Genomic DNA, 17,847 nt, shown 5'->3' with positions numbered 1-17,847 from the left:
AAAAATGGGGACAAAAGGTAGAAGTTTCAAAAAACGTATGAGGACGCCTGGTAACCCTAGTTTCACTCAAATAAGGTTACTAGACGCAGAAAATGAAAAGTATGAATGCATGATTTTGTCTCCTTAGTGACACGGACACATTGGCGTATGCGGGAAGGGGTTCTAACCCCTCCCTCAAGCAGAGATTAGTGTTTATTTTACAGGAAAACACGTTAACACCCCCACCCCCCCTATGCACGGACATATCTCCTAAGGTGGAAGCCTACATATCTGTTTATATATACGACAGACCTCTTTTGAAATGTTTTCAAGCATCCTCATTTTAAAAAATTCATCCTTTTGTCCCGTTTCAGGTTTCCGGAATTGTTTTTTCTTGGGGAATTTCTTCCTTTCACTCTGAAACATATAGGCTTATCTCTGGTCTCCCCCCCCCCCCCCCCGTTTTGCCTCCAAAGGACAGTTACTAGTTTAACCAAGGTGTAGCTTACTCCATGATATTTAGTCTGAAAACAGCTCTTGAAGAAAACTGCAACATTCATTTCAAGAATACCATTGGTTGCTCACCAACAGCTAATGATGCTATATACTGAAGCGTGTGTGTGTAGGAGGGGGTTACCTCTTCCATTCAGAAATAAAGAAAATAGGATGCAAACAATACTCAATGCTTAATCCTATGGTAAATTGCCTCTAGCAAAAAAGCAACGCTCCCAATCAAAGGAATCTTTTGCTTTGCTCTAGGCTATGATGCATACAGCGTCCTCTCACTTGCTGGGCGAGGGCCTTGGATCATTAGACTACGCAAAGGCAATGAATTTCAATCTTTCCTTAGAGCATATGTGCACTGTTGGATTCCCTCGCAAGGACATTGCCACAGTTCTGTCTTTCCTAAATTCATCTTCAGATCGACCAGCTGTTAAAAATCTTCATATAGAGATCTGAGAGAGAGACATCATCCTTTGATAAGTTGACATCAGGCGACAGTGTCAGCAATTGTGAGCTCGGCCTGAGTTAGGTCCAACCGTTCATGTTCAGTCCCATTCAGTGCACACGAGCTCTAAGGAAAGATTGAGATTCGTTGCCCTTGTAGTCTAGGGCTTTTATAGCAGTTGAATTTTCATTCCTAAATTCATCTCCACATCAACCAGCTGTTAAAAATCTTTGTATGAAAAGTGACATAATCCTTGGATATTTCAAAACTGGGCAAAAAGAAATTGGTGCTGTGGGGAGCATTAATTTGGTGACCTCAAAAAAGAAATTGGTGCTGGGCCGGATAATTTGGTAACCTCGAATTTAAAAAGCATATGTTCAAGGGTAGCCAACAAATATCTTGATCCCATAGTCAGGCGATCTCCTGTTTTCTTAGAGCGAGAAAGGTTACACGAAGGTTTTTAACAACTGGATGTTGCGAAGATATATTTTGGAAGGATAAAATTCAACTGCAGTGCGGGGAATTGAACCCATGTCCTTACACTTTCCGGGTGAACGCCCTAGCAGGGACATCTTAAGATCACCATGGGCCCCCGGGCCAAGTGATGTTTTGAGGCCTTTTACCTGGATAACTCTCAAAAATTGCAACCACTTCCCATTTTTGTAAGGCCCCTCTCCTCTTGAGGTGCCCGGGTGGGCCAATGCGCCTTAGACAACTAAGGCACCGAATCTCTCAATTTTTCCTTGGAGCTCGTGAACACTGAAAGGCACCGTACATAAACGGCCAGACCAGACTTAGGCCAAACTGCTGACGCTGCCGCCAATGGCGACTTACGCAAAGGGGATGACGTCGCTCTCCACTACCATACGAAGGTTTTTAACAACTGGATGTTGCGAAGATATATTTTGGAAAGAGAGAAAATTCAACTGCCCCTGTGGGGAATCAAACGCACCTCCTTTCACTTTCCGGTGAACGCCCTAAACCACTAGACTACAGAGGTACCGAATCTTTCAATCTTTCCTTGGAGCTCATGTATACTGAAAAAACTCCAACTTTTCTGAATTAAAATATATCTGCAAATATTTGCTCTCACAAACATGGATTTTCTTTTTGACTACAGACGAGACAGACATAGAGCAACAACTTTCTAATTTGGTTTTTGAACACAGGGTTGTCCATAGAAAAATTTGATTTTTTATTTTAGTAGCTACACAGCCCCTTGCAACCTGAATTCTACACATTGTTCGCATACTTTCTGTAATTGGAAGTATGCCTCTAGGATCAATGGTCTGCAAGTAAAATATGGCAAGAGGAATTATGTAATCATCCTGCATATGTAATGTTATTTCTACCCCACCCTAAACCTTCAAGTCTAGCTCTTCGCCTATGATCATTTCGAAACAAAGTGTAGATCAAGCACAGACTGGGGGGAGGGAATTACCCCTCCGAGGAGCCAAACAATACAAAAACTAAATAAAAATTGAGATATCAGTGACCTAAATTTTTGCACCAAAGAAACATGAAAAAAAAACCCCGAAAAATTTGCATGTATACCAATTGATCTCTTATGTGAAGAGCGAATAAAATAAAGAGAAAATTAAAAAATAATAATCTTCCTACATGGACGAACAAAATCAACACACGAAACTAAAAAACTTCTATTGATATTTATTTTTTAAAAATGTATATATGTAATGAATATAATTATTTCTACAAGTGTTTCCCCCCGCTGAACTTGGCAATGAAAAGCAGAACATATCAACACGAGTAGTGGAAATTAGTGTTGAAGAGAAAGTTCACACATGTAATCAATAAAAACAGTGCATAGTTTTAAGACAAAAACAAATCCCCTAGTTGAGTACATTTGAGTGGATTTCCCAGGGTTACAAACAAAAACAAGACTAATCCATACAGATACATCAAAAACAAATTAAAATTTATAAACAGTACTCAGTTATGTTGTTGAAATTTTACAACCAACAATTCCTTATAATGAATATGACAAAAAAATTAATATTTTCCCACTAACAAAGGTCATCAAAACAACAAATCTCAGTTTTTTCTTTTCCCGTGTTCAACGATTCTATGCTTCTGCAAAGATAATTTCCACTTGAAATTTGCCCCACACTCGCTACAGGCATAGTTCTTAGTGGGAGAATTGACATTCGGATGTTTTTTTGTCATGTGAAGCAGAAGCGAATTTTTTGTAAAGAACATCTGATGACATACTTCGCAAGCAAATTTACTTCCGGGGGATTTTGTGACAGATTCCAATGAATTGGTGGGTTTAGGAGAAGAAACAAATGACTCTTCTGGTGTTTTCGGTAGAGCAGAAACATTCTCTTCCTCGTCATTATAATGACTCTCTTTGTGCTTCGCAAGATCATCCACAGTTGAAAATGTCAAGCTGCACTCTATACAGCTGAATACACTATCACTGGCAGGCGGGACATCGATGGAATGAACGTCTTGTTGTTTTGCATCTTTCAAATCACTGGTATCTAAATGCTCTTTGTCCAGTGAAATCCTCTGGAGTATACTTCCTGGAACTTGTTGGATGTGGTTTATAATATGAATTTCTAAGGCTTCTTTTTCCTGGAAGGGCTCATTGCAAAGGCCACACGTGAAATTGTGCGATTTTTGAACATGCTGTTCACATACATCTTTATCTCGATACAGCGCACCACAGCTTGGGCATTCCCATAATTGATATCCCAGTTTTTCGCTATCAGCCGAAAGTTCTACTGTACCCTGTGGATTAATGCCATTAGATTCCAAAAGGGCAATATTCCACGCATCTGGAATATCAATCGTTTTTTCCTTTAGAGCATCTTGGTCCTCTATAGATGTACTGCAAATGCTCCCTTCATTGATAAACTTCAGAGTGCCCTCATCATGTATCGAAGAAGCCGTTGTATCGATAGTAACAGGAATGTCTCCACTAAGTACGGCACAGTCTATAGCTTTATAGGTGATATCACCTGGTACTACTTCCATGGGTTGACTAACATCAGCTATATTCTGCTGCAATTCGTCGTATAACGAACTTATCATTCCATCAGTGGAGACCTGCACTGTATCCGAAGAAAGCCTTGCTCCCTCGACGCCATTAAGCATCATAACAAGTTCTTGATTCATAACTGTTTGGTACTAAAAAATTTTGAGTCACTCTTTACAGGAAACCTGTTGAGGGAAAAAAGCATCATTCACTGAAAGGAAAGTTTTTGTTTTGATGTACATTATACATTGACAAAAAATATTTAAATACCTATGGTTCAGCGATATATGAGGGTAAGTGAAATATTCAAAATATAAAAGTCAATTTCTTGTCTTTTGATCATTTTTGTCGCACCACAGTCATTTTCTGCACACGAGGGCAAATTAGACTGGGACCTATAATTTATTGCAGATTCCGAACGGTAGGCTTGTTCTTTATACTCATCGGGAGGTTGGTGCGCTAAGACCTTGATGGGGGACTCCCTGCAGTAGCAATTTTTTGCTGCGGTCAAATCACTATTTTTTGTTGTACCCTTGCAATTTCTTTCCAATTTATTCACAAGAATGTAGGGGGTTGAACATACAAGCATGCTATTTACCTACACAGTCTCCTTTCTTTTTGATACATTTGATCCACAACTTGCATATTCTCTCACAAAAGTGAATCAATTTCCATTGCTCATATAATTCCAACATACTGCATTTAACTTCATGTCCTATACTGGATTTTAAAAAAACCCAACTTTTTCTTTTTCATAATTATTTTGCAAAACAATTAAAATTCTTTGCTGAGCAAAAAGTGTGCGCACCAGTGTTGTAAGTGGTCTTACTCAGGGCTGCACAAACCCAAGGCACCAGGAAACTAAAAAATTGATATTGGTGCCCAAAATTTTCTTTGCGTAGTTACTAAGTTGCAGACAGAGCAGCCAAAAAAATTTGGAATTTATAGCAACATATCTGAAAACATGAAAAATGTAAATATGCCCTGAAAAAAAAAATATATATATATATCAAAGGCAGCATTATTTTTACCCTTTTCTACAGGAAAAATTTTCTTGGTGCCTCAAAAATTATTCTGGTGCCTAGAATTTTTTTTTTTTTGTGAGTTATCCAGCCTTAGCCTTACTTTCACTATAACATGTATGTTTTATACAGTCAGAATGAATTTGCTCAATCTTCCTATTTTTGATTGTAATTTGTTACAATTAAAGAGTGTTGACATTTTATGCAACACAATATTTTCATATGAAGTACCCAACAGATTCAATACTCAATTCATAACTAAAGTATTCTGGCATGCCATATAAAGAGATTGATAAAAAATTTTAAATTTTAAAGCATATCATTTAAATTTTTAATGGAAAAATAATAATTTAGGCTTATTTGTCCACTCTGTTACATTTTTTGTTCAAAAAGCTCAAGCAACACAACAGAAGGGGAAACTGATTTAAAGTTTTCTAAGTTTAAAGTTTTTTTTTTAATTTCCTCATGGAGCGAATGTTTTCAAAGGTTATAGAGGAGTTTCTGGGATACCTATCACATTTGGTATGTGATTGATGAGAAAATAAAAACGTATTTGCTTTTGCATAACCTATTTAAAATATTTGAGATATCTTCTTCTCAGTTAAACATTTCTGTCCACTCTGTTACAATGGTGTCCATATCAGGGTTGGGTTTTTGACTTGCCATGACAAGCGTCTAAAACTGGTTCTGTCAAAAACTGGTTTAAACTATCAAAAACTAGTTTAAACCATCAAAAGCATAAATGAATGCTTTTTGATAATGTTTTGAACACTATAGGTATATAATACTTTTTTGTATATTACAATGTTTTATTTTTGAACATTAATTTATTACAATAATTAAAATAATAATTATAATTTGCAATTTTGAATATTTCAATATAGGAGTATAGAACATATAAAAAATATAATTTTGTGGTTCATTTTTATCTAAGCTACTGATTACCTGTGTTCAACTTGCTAAGCGGAATAGAGCTGCTGATTCAAATTATGTATTATACATAGGCCATCAGAGTTAGGTTTTAGACTTCAGAAACTAAATCAGTATTAAAACAGTCAAAAATTCATTGTCAATGTTGTCAAATAGTTTTTTTAACCTGATAGATATATTAACAAAACACTTACATGCAATTAACATGTCTTTCTAATGGGAATTTTTATATTGAAAAGAAATATTTGAGGTTTTGGAAGTGACAGTTTAAACCAGTGTTTCCCAAGGTGGGTGATTTGGCCCCCCAGTGGGCAATGGAATGGTCCAAGGGGGCGATATAACCAACTGATTTAACATAGGATCCTATGGGTTTATTGGAGTTGGGGGGCGATGAGAGAAAATTTTTTTTTAAGAAGGGGGCGATGGAACAAAAAGTTCGGGAGACGATGGTTTAAACCAGTGATTCCCAATGTGGGCATTAACGCCCTCTTGGGGGCAATGAAAAGTTCCGGGGGTGGGCAGTAGAAGCTACGGGTATAACATAGGATCCTATGGGTTAGATTGTGTTGGGGGGCGATGGAACAAAAAAGGTTGGGAAACTGGTTTAAACCATCAAAAACCTGCCAACCCTGGTCCATATGTGCCATAGATAAATGAAACTGACAAAAAATTTTGAATTTTTAAATAATTAAAGACATTAAATTACATAACTTAACATCATACTTATTTAAATTTATATAAATTACAAATCTATTGTCTGCCAGAATTAAAAAGTTTTGATTTTAAGCAGTTGAATATATGTTAAAAAATCAACTTTTCCATACGCTATTTTGAAAAAATCATGAAAAACCATAAAAAAAATAATTTAAAAAAATTTTTAATTGCTTTTTTCCCCAAGCATATTTATAAGAAATAAGTTTATTTCATTGTTTTACATTCATATAAATCGTATGTTATCCTCTGACTACAATCTAGTAATCACATATAGAAAATTTTGGGTGCCAATATATTACATTTTTTAGACACTACCCCAAAGCAGAATGTTTAGCACTGTTCTGCGACGAGCCCTCGGCTGACCAGAAATGTTCTGCAGTAAAAATCCCCATACATGTAATAGTGTTTTTTGCACTTTTTCTTAAAATTCTTCCAAATTGTTCTGCAGTAGCGCTAATCGTTCTGCGACATACATCACAGATTTTGGCACATTCTGCTTTGGGGAGACACTACAGAAGTGGGATTCTTTAAAACCTTGCTAACAAGCAATGTTATGATGGTGATAAATTTCATAAAAAGACATCAACCATTGCAAATCAATAAGTGAGAGCTAAAACAAAAATAAACCTTAAGGATGAATTATTTGAGAGGAAGTGAATTGCAATTGGGACTAAGCAACCCCATCCGGGTTTAGTCAGTAATAATAGTGTTATGGTTTTTGTCATCCTACACTTGTTCCTGTCCACGTATTGACAAAATTTGCCACCCTAGGGTGGTCAGATGTCATAGAAAACTGGGAGAGTCCTCGTTTTTTGCTAATAAATGAAATGTCCAAAAAATGGCATTCCTGACACCTGTTTATCTTGGCTTCAAATGTACATAATCAAAGATTGATGAAATCAAATAATTTTTCAACATTTAGCTGGCAGAACTATTCCATCGTGAAATTTCAAACTACTCATTCATTTTATTAGCTGCAAATCCAGTAGATCTTATTAACACTGCTGAAAGTTTGAACGGAATGTTGAAATGAATTGCGCATTTATAGAGCGGCAAACTTCATACCCGAACTCGTGGCCAGAGGCAGATTTACAACTTTGCCAGTGTGGGCTTATTCAACCTTAGCAGCCCTTCTCCAATTTGATGTTAAACTGGTTACCAATGACTTTGACTTGCTTACCAATTTAAAATTTGCAGCCCCTTTGAACTTGTCACTTGAAGCAAAAAGCTATCACAAAAAGCTATAACTTGCTTAGTCCTCTTCCCCACTGCAAATAATCTCTACTGAGCCATATACAGACACGAGACACAAAGCAAATATAATCTCAGGTTCTTTCCAAAGAAAAAGTATCTTGCGTGGAAAGGGTTGGGATTTTGGACAGGATACGCAGGATAAAACTGTCCAAAACCCCCCAGAGTTTTAAAACGTTATGTGGGAACCTATAGAAAAACTTTCACGAAACTGGCATATTAAAAAAATAAAATGCTAGCCGAGTATAAAACTGTCTCACTAAATCAAAAATCTTTCACATTTCATAATTAACCTCAAAAGACAGTTCAGTTTTCAAGTGCAATCCCATAGCCCGATAACTTTACATATCGGTCATAAAAAATTTTTACATATAGTTTTGAATTTCAAAATATTATATTTAATGTAATTAATGATATAATTTATGCCATATAAAGTTTATTATCTGATTATAGAAGTTACTCATCAAATTGTAAAGTTTTCACTTAGTTATAAATAGAAGGTTTCAGGCAGTTTAGGACAAAATGGTAAATACTGCGGTTTTTTTATCGCACTGTCCAAAATCTTGCCAACCCTGCGCACAGGTACAGACTTTTCTTAAGCCAAACCTGGGCACACTGATGAAGCTCACATTTTTTTGCCAACGGCAATTTTAGCTATTGCTGTGTAATTTCCCGCTGTAATGTTCTTTGAGTACAATTTTTCGAGATGTTATAGTTTTCATCTGGATTTGAAAAAAAAATGAAAAAACTTGATGAAAAGTTTTCATCAGGATTTAGGGCGTGGTAGCCCGGTCGATAAGATGCTCGCCTAAAGTACCAAAGGATGTTTAGAGGTGTCGAGAGTTCGATACCCAGTTCGTCCTTGTCAGAAAACTTTCCTGACACAGGGGTACAACAAAAAACGGCGATTTGACTGCAGCAAAAATTGCTACCGCAGGGAGTCCCCCATCGAGGGGTTAGCGCACCAACCTCTCGATGAGTATGAAAAACAAGCCTGCTGTTCGGAATCGGCAATAAATTGTAGGTCCCGGTCTAATTAGCCCTCGAGTGCAGAAAATGACCGTGGTGCGACAAAAATGATCAATTCATCAGGATTTGTCTTAGTTACATGTTGTCACATTTATAGCAGGGCTAGAAGAATATAGCTTAGGATAGGATGACCACATGCTCCTGTGGTTTCAATGCCAATAATACCAACAACATTCTAGTTATAAAATTATCCGGGGGTGTAGCAAAAGTTTTTATAGGAACAGCAGGGCTTCAACTACAATGCCCGTAGTTATAATCAGATTCCTGTATATGGGATCTGGTACTACGATTTTCAGATGTAAACTGTTGCTCACAGCTAAGTATGGAGGGTCGCCAGAGCAACGGTTGATGTGTTAGGAGGGTTGATTTATCGTGCATGTTCGTTGGATTGTCCCGTATTTTACGCAGACGTAGTTTACAATATAATTTGCCACCTGGGAGAGATGATAATCCACCATTTCAATCCGTGCCTAGCCAGGATTCCAGAGATTGATCTGATTTATTAAAATTTCATTCATTGTAAAAAAATAAAAAGTATCTCACTCTTGGATGAGGGTAGTCACAAGAAAACAACCTGATCAATAAGGGGCCACGAGCTGAAAATGGTTAAGAAACACTGCTATACAGGACATCAGACAAAGGATTGATTCTAGGGCCCTTGCAGGTCATATGGATGCTATGGTCTATCTTGATTTCTTTTAATAAATCACACACACGACTTTCTTCCAATTAATAATCAGGTTTATTCTCGATACATAACCTCATCAATTCCACCACTATATATCATACAGGACCGCAACTCGATACTTAGTTGGACGGGGCAAGCACTCATTTTTGCACCCGTGTAATGTTAAAGGAACACTTGAAGAGTGGATTTGACACTCCCACTCATTCATTTAGTGATTAGGGCACGAAATCCACCTACATCCCCCTAGGTGCAGTCCAGAAATTACTGATGGTTTATCCCAAGAGTTCTTGACCTATGGATCACAACCCAAACTTGATTCTTAGGGACTCCTCGAGATGGGTTATACAAATTAGTCGCCAACATGAAAATATTAAGGAGCAGCTGAAAGCTGCCAGTCATCTCATATATATACCAGACTCAAGCCTGTATACAGGAGAGGAACTGCTCCCCCCAGGTTTCAGCATCTATGGTAAAAATCAGCTTACAGACAGGGATTCTTGAGCTATGAGTAGTACAAATCCACTTACAGCTAATTATTCTTAAGCTATGTATGGGTGACGACCCAAACTTGATTAATAGCAACTTCCTAGACGAATCCTACAAATCTACTTGCAGTCTGTCTGTTATAAATTCACCTATTGTGTCTCTGGTTTCACTGGATTTTAGAAACAGTCCCATGGGTTGCAAAGCTGACTCTGTTGATTTTGTGTCACAGCTGAAAAAAAGTAATGCTTCCCCCCCAACCCCCCCGTTCACCCTATCCAAATTTTTAAGAGTTATATATGCATATTTACAAGGGGGCTCAGCAGTCTATAGCCCAAGACAGCTAGTTCAGAGGAGCTGCAAATTTGAGGAATGAGTAGTACAGAAAAATTATTGGAATGGGAGAAGCATGGTAAAAAATTTTACCAATTAAAACCATAAATCTGTCTATACCTAGACAACGAGACATTAGGCAGTGAGTCACCAAACAAGTAATCTACAGGGTTTACAAGCATGTGAGTGATCAAAAGAGTGGCCAAGAGAGAAAAGAATCAGTGAGTGAGGGGAGCACAGGAGTGACCTAGAACGTATCTGAGCACGAGATAGTAAGTTTAGTAAGAAACCAAAAGAGTGACCTAGAGAGAGTGACAGACTAGGTCAGAGTAAGGAACCCCCCCAGAGTGTGAGGGGCCAGGCCAGCAAAAAACCAAAAGAGTGAGCAAGAAAAGAAAGTGTGCTAACATTTGAGTGACCTCGAAAACAAGGGATCAAAATATTGTGACACCAAAAAAAGTGACCAAGAACCAGGGCCATCTTACGAGCATCGTGGGTCCCCAGGACAATTGATTTTTCTGAGGCTCCCCTGCTTCGCAAATTCTTGAAAAGTTCACCTACTTCTCATTTGTTTCTGAGGCCCCTCTTTCCTTGAGGTGCCTGGGTAGGCTCATGCATTAAGACGGCGCTGCCTAGAACGTGTGTGGGCATGAGTGACCTTTGGACAGAGGTGTATTTACAGGGGCGGGAGGGGCCACAACTGGGAGCGCGGTACGCAGGTCTGGAGCCCACTGGGCACCAGACTAGAAAGCACGTAAATTTCAGCCATTAACCTCTCCTTCAATATTACAAGGGCGCTCCAAAATGCATCGTTGTACCGACTGAAAGAGCATCTAGTTGCGACAATGAGGGGGGAGGCAAGAGGGTTACGGCAAAGGGCTACAAATTTGAGTCGATAATATTGAGTTGAATGGGACAAGGGCGGTAAACCAAGGGCATAAATACGCTTCTGACTACGCACCTGCATCTCTTAACGGCCGCAGCAATCAAAAGAAATTTTAATTTTTCTTCACGAAATTACTTCGCTCTTAATAGCGGATGAAATTTACAACCAAAACGGACCCTGAATGAAATCAATCTCCAGTTGCTTTAACGCACTTTGATAAGAGTTTAAAAATCACAATCCTACCCCTAGGGAAATACAAATGCTTCACAGTAATAATAATAAGAAATTCAGCCGGGGGGGGGGGGGGAATGCCGCCATACATGAAGCACGCTTTTCGCGAAAATAAGAATTAAAAAAGCTATAGCATTGTTATTTATAGAGTTGACTTACCGAGCTCAAAATTTGTCGAGCGCATTCCAATAGGTACTTTTCTTCAAAAACCCATTATCGATCAATCAAGCTGCAAGAAACAAACAATGCATTACGAGAACCTGAAAGAAACTAATAATGACGACACCCGGTCACTACGAAGCTAAAGATCATTCATCTGCAGACGATAGACATTGTTTTTAATCTTTTTTTTTTCCATCACTTTCCGCCAATGACTAGAGAGATAACAAAATATTATCAAATAATTTGTTTTCTCTCCGTCATTTTTATTGGTCGAATTGAAATTAGTCATCACGGATTGATTTTGTTTTTTTTTTTTCCCCAAACCATTATATACCAGTTAACTTACATCAAGTACACAAAAGAAAGAAATAGAAGTGGTTAGTAATAATTAAAAATGCACTAGATAATTTATGAATTGCCCGATTTTCAAAAACCTATCATTCGGGACTAGGCTGGCCATATTTCTTCGAGAGAAATACGGGACATCGCTAATTATTGCCAAAAACGACGCCAAAACCAAAGTTGCCAAATATTCTTAAAATAACGGAAAAATCACAATGGCGGGAAATGATGCATTACTGCAAATTGCAGTGGCTGAAAATGTATTCCACGAAAAAAAAGAAAAGTTTACCAAGGCAAATGTGGAAGATTAATATTCCCATATATAGTTGTAATTATCATCAAATAATTTATGAGTAGAAAAATAATTTCAATCTTTGACTTCAATAAGGAATAAAAATTCAAGTACGCTTCGTGTGGAATACGGGAAAAACCGGGACACTTTTGCCAAAAAAACAGAAAATACCGGGACTGTCCCGGGAAATACGGGACGTATGGCCACCATATTCGGGACGCATATTAATCTGAGCTGATAAATTTTAATGTAGATGTCGGCACAAGTTACATGTTGATATATTAATGGTGAGTTACCATATATTAAAACTTAGAAAGGAGGACAACTGCGCACGCACCATTTATGACGTCATAGTTTTTTACAATCGATGATAAAAAATCGACCACCAAATTTTTCCTTCTCTAAAACAGGACCAAAGCGCTTGACCAGACAAAAAGTAGAGCCCAACAAAAAATTGTGGGAATTTCGACGGCCATTGGTGAATGCGTGGGAAAAAAACCGCAAAAACATTCATATCAATGAAGAAATTTATGTTTCACTGTGCAGAAAAAAATTCCGGAAACCTGAAAAGGAGGACAAAAGGGCGAATTTTCCGAAACGTAGAAGGATCTTAGAGGAGAAATAAAGTATTAAAATATATAATACTTATATTTCTTCTCAATGAGAAGGACGCTTGAAATGACACCACAAAGAGGACAGTTGGTAACAAATCAATGGTGACCATGACCTTGCAAGTTTACCCTTCTCCTTTTTGATGTCATTTCAAGCGTCTTCCAACGATTCACAAAATTCACCCTTTTGTCCTGCTTTTTAAGTTTCTGGAATTTTTTTTCACTCTGAAATATACATCTCTTCATTTATATGAGTGCGTTTTTCCCACACATTTTTACACGCTTTGACCAATCGCCGCCGAAATTCCCAGAATATAAATTGCCTCCAAGCAGGAAGAAATTATATACCGCATGCTATTCTACCCCGGCCCATATCTTGCTCCGCGGTAATATGCGCAAGACAGCTCGAAAAATAGCTCCGAAAGAAGAGCACCGCAACATCTATTGGAAATTTTGTTTGCTCACTAACAGCTAAAGCCTTGAGAGAGGGCAGTGCCCAAACATTCCACTCCCCCCCCTCCAATAATGCATGGACCCACTCAGGTAGGGTCTCATCATGAAAATAAGATCCCTGGTCTACCACCAACTTAAGTGTCAACCTTACCAACATCTAAACCATGAGCTCATGCGTTGCGACAGCACTGCTCTTCCATTCAGAAATATAGGAAATAGTGGTCTAAACTAAGTTCTTGACTGGTTTTTCTTTTAGTCCCGATAGTGGCCGCTGTGGTGGTAGAGTGATGGCATTTATATCAGAGAGTAATATTGTTATTTTGGAAATTTTCATTGTCATAAACAAAAATAAATCAATGGAGCATAAGTAAACATGAATGCGAAATCCTTACATATTTTGACAAAGAAATCTATTATATATTATAATGCCCAAGTATTAATTTCAAGCCGAAATAATAAATAGCCAAGTGATCCACATACTTAATATTAACATTGGGGCAGAGCTTCATGAGCAATGATTGAAGTTCCACTCCCCCTTAACATTGGGCAGAGCTTTGATAGAACAAATACAAATTGCCTGACTTCAACTAAAGAGCGAGTCAATTTCCCATGCTTGCCCTGTAACGGGGACGGACTCGCATCGCGAGAATCCAGGGTCCGAGCCCCCCATCGCCACAGTGGTGATCGGCTGAAGTTGGTTTTCTATGGTTTCCAACTTCAACTCGCAAATCTTCCCCCGTTAAAACATCTCGCCACAGAGAGCAATAGTCCTACAAACAGTACAGATATTCAGTCGTTACACTTCAGTTCCGAAATATAGATGGCAGCACTGTGAAAAATCATACACAACACTAGATATGCGCTGTGACCTAGGTGTATACACACTTCCAGTGCAACTCACTAGGTAAATTTTCCATGATGATAGACCTGTGTTGTGCTCGGTTTTTGAAAGAAAGTCTCAATAGTGGCACCATCTATTGTAAAAATTGGAAAAAGTGACGTTACGAAGAATGGAGGCATCCTCCTTTCTCAGTCTCTGAACCTTGTAACCCTATTTTTTCCCACTCAAACATAATTCTCTTCATTTGCATGAGTGTGTCCCATCATGGGCTGAGATACGGGGGGGGGGGGGTATCTCCGCCCCGTATATTTTTACAATAGATGGTGCCACTATCGAGACTTTCTTGCAAAAATCGAGCACAACACAGGTCTATCATCATGGAAAATTTACCTAGTGAGTTGTACTGGAAGTGTGTATACACCTAAGTCACAGCGCATATCTAGTGTTGTGTATGATTTTTCACAGTGCTGCCATCTATAAAGAGTCAAACGTGGAGTCGACTGATCTAATGTATATATGTATAGATGAATTGACATCATCATCATCATGCCCCCCCCCCAGACTTCCAAGTCAATCTCCACCTATGATGTGTCCCTTAAGTGAACACTGGCCAACTCCTCTACAATACTGAAGTTTTCGTCGATACTACGAATAAAAATGGCTGCTTGTGCATTGATCGATTCATCTGAGTAATAGTAAAACAAAAATTTCTCACATTTGGATTTTGTCTTAAATGCATCTGCTTACAGATCCTCCATGTGTCTTGCTGTTGTCACACCAGACAAACTACTGTTCGAAAGCTTGAGCCTGTGATGGGCAAAGCATATCAACTGCAAACTGAAGACATTTTCTTCCACAAATTCTGTATCTACGGAGGACTTCCAGCGCTGCACAACTCTTTCTGCTATTATATAACTGACACGAACACAATTTTCAGACTGTTCATTACTTCTGAAGAATAATGACTGTTGACGGCTCAGTTTCGATTTCAGTTCATTGACTTTTTCACTTTAAAATTTTCCTCCAATCCAGAATACTTTACATTATGCTAGGTATCATAATGTCTCCTAACATTGTATTCTTTCATCATAGCCATGCTCTCATTGCAAATGAGGCAAACTGCTTTAGCCTTGTGAAAAAAATAAAAGGAAGACTACTTTTCTTGAAAAGAAAAAATATATATATATATTCACTTTTTCTTCAATTTTCCTTTTTTTTTTTTTTGTTATAACGTTTGCCATCACACACCCATTTGACGACTAAAAGGCTTCAAAGACCAAAAACACAGGTAAACTAACTGCACTAATTGTGCAAAAATTCTTCTTCCAACCAATCAAGATGCATACATCCACCCGAAAAATACGATGCCATGGAAATTCTGTTCATTTATGGTGTGGTTTCTTTTCACTTATCAGCCTATTCTTGTTATAAGTCTATATGAAGCTAAGTGGCTGATTTTTTTTGTTGCTGAAACCTTTGTTTTACCCTATTTTTGAATGATATTGCATCAATCAATTGAAATGTTTTAGAGGGGCATGGGTTGAAGACCCCTGTAGGCCTGCCTACCTAACAGAGAAAATGTGTGTATTTGGCAAAAAGAAATATTTTTCTGAAAAACCAGAGACCATAATATGGCCCCTACATCTCGGAGCAAGTGCCCTACGCTGAGATCTTAGGTGGACCCCAAGCGAGACTTTCCACGGGCCCTTCTATATAGTGAATTTCTGGCATGAAAAAACAAAAAATGGTGGTAAGCAGTGCAGTGTAACTAGGCGGGTGTAACAGGTGCATCCGCACAGGGCTCAGTTGGAAGGGGAACCTAAATGGACCATTCTGGGCCCAAGAATGGGGCCTAAATGCAACTTCTTGCACAGGAATGGCTAGTTATGGCACTACCCACTCTTGTGCCCCACTCTTGTGAAGCAGAACATGTCAAGCTATAAAGTCAATGTGTGGTCTTCAGCTTTAAATTGACTTGCCCTTGCAAGCAGCGGAACCACAGCTCCCATATACACTCATATGTGTGACATAAGAATTTGGAAGATTGATATCGTCCCCTGCATGCCAGAAGCACGAATATGCGATTTCCCTCTTTTTTAGCAGCTGGTTGGACACATTTTGCCATCTAAGTTGTGTGAAATGCAATGTGTACCCCTATTGAAACAGGTTACAAAACATTTTAGGAAAATAATTTTCATTTACATGGGCTGAGTACACATTCCAATGCCATTTTTCACATTCTTTTTTTCCAAGGATATTGCACATTCATGCTTCTGGCATTGGGGGTGGGGGGGAGGGGGCGGCGGACAATATATGATAGCACACACATAATGCTAGACCAGGATTATGGGTGGAGTGAAATATATAACGTAAAAGTTGAAAAAAAATTAAAATTCCAAAATACTTTATGCAGGAAATAAGTGCATATTTTATATAACAAACTATTGTACCATTAAATCAGTAAATTTACTTGTTGGGGGGGGGGGGGCAGATTATCTTAGTACTCCTGAACGACACAGCACTAGTTTAGGAGTTACATTAGATTGATAGTAAAGGGGGTAATACATATATATATAAGGGGACACGGGGGGAAGGGGGGGCGAGGGATCAATGAGGTTGTGCATTATTAACCGCGACGGGGGATTGCAAATTTCCACCATGTCCTTCATGATTGCAGTTCAAGGCTGTCTCGTGGCTCACAAGAGAAGGCCGCTAAATGTTGCCCTCTGTCTCATCACTTTGCTGAGACCTGCCAATTTGCACCTATTTGGATGATTTCACTGATCTTGAAAATCGGATGCTGCTTAGCTCATTGGACTAACCTTTGATCTCCATGCATAAATCTGCCGATCTCCAAATCGGGTGCAGCTTCCTCATCCATGTCTTGGGAAGATCATCAATCCTGCGTGCACAACTCCTCTGGTCTACATTTGAATACTATTTCTACTTCGCTGTGCCATAACGTCTTCAGACTGTTCTTCCAGACGACGACTTGGATTGCATCAAGACAGTGTCCTGATTGACATTTACTGACTGATAAACATTTTTTGAAATTACTGGTTGTTTGTTCATGGAAATATTTCTTTTGGCAAATAAGTTGTTTCAGGAGAGATCTAATTTATACAAATACAAGGGCCACAACAAGTAAATTGCCCAACAAGATAGCTGAGGAAATTTTCCCATAAAAAATATGGATGTCAGATATAACCAAATACCCAATATAAAAGGATGTATCACCAAAAATAAAATAAAATAAACATATAATACACTGCCCATAAAAAAGATTATTGTTGTCTTAACTGTAAGTATAGATAACTTTTTGATTTATCCCACTATGTCTGTCATACTTCATTTTAAACATATCGATTCATAACCCCCCCCCCCCCAAGAGGTAAGCTATGACACTTTTTCAGTCAACCACATATTACACAAAATGTTGCACATGGGAGAAAAAAGAAGAAATTGTGACACCCGTCAATGGTTGCAATAACACATGGTCAGTACAACGAGCATTGACTGCACAATGTAAAAAAAAAAAAAGTGACAAATTAAATTTACATTTCATTCATGTTCGGAGACTTAATTTCTAATTAAAAAATCACAACGAAAATAACATTATTTATATACACAATGCTTTTAATTTCTTTCTCTGC

The 17,847-nt window shown here is 38.2% G+C and overlaps 1 protein-coding gene across 1 annotated transcript; it reads right to left on the bottom strand.

Moving 5' to 3' along the window:
• Positions 1–2,576: 2,576 nt before the first annotated feature.
• LOC149090095 (uncharacterized) lies at positions 2,577–11,807 on the bottom strand. The gene is made up of 2 exons (XM_089232245.1): positions 11,653–11,807; positions 2,577–4,111 (listed from the first exon to the last, which is right to left on the bottom strand). Exon 2 carries the CDS (start codon positions 4,064–4,066, stop codon positions 2,981–2,983), a length of 1,086 nt encoding a protein of 361 aa, XP_089088371.1. The 5' UTR covers positions 4,067–4,111; positions 11,653–11,807; the 3' UTR covers positions 2,577–2,980.
• Positions 11,808–17,847: the final 6,040 nt, after the last annotated feature.

This window comes from Pholcus phalangioides, unplaced genomic scaffold (assembly GCF_987345545.1).
Source record: "Pholcus phalangioides strain wild (caught in Gottingen) unplaced genomic scaffold, Ppha-v1.0 ptg000001l_1, whole genome shotgun sequence".
In the NCBI taxonomy this organism is placed as follows: domain Eukaryota; kingdom Metazoa; phylum Arthropoda; class Arachnida; order Araneae; family Pholcidae; genus Pholcus; species Pholcus phalangioides.
The sequence above is the reverse complement of the archived record's forward strand: the minus strand, read 5'-3'. Positions and strand labels throughout refer to the sequence as shown.

Bases quoted from the DNA above. Each gene is read 5' to 3' on its own strand.
- LOC149090095 (XM_089232245.1), bottom strand. From the start codon at position 4,066: ATGAATCAAGAACTTGTTATGATGCTTAATGGCGTCGAGGGAGCAAGG.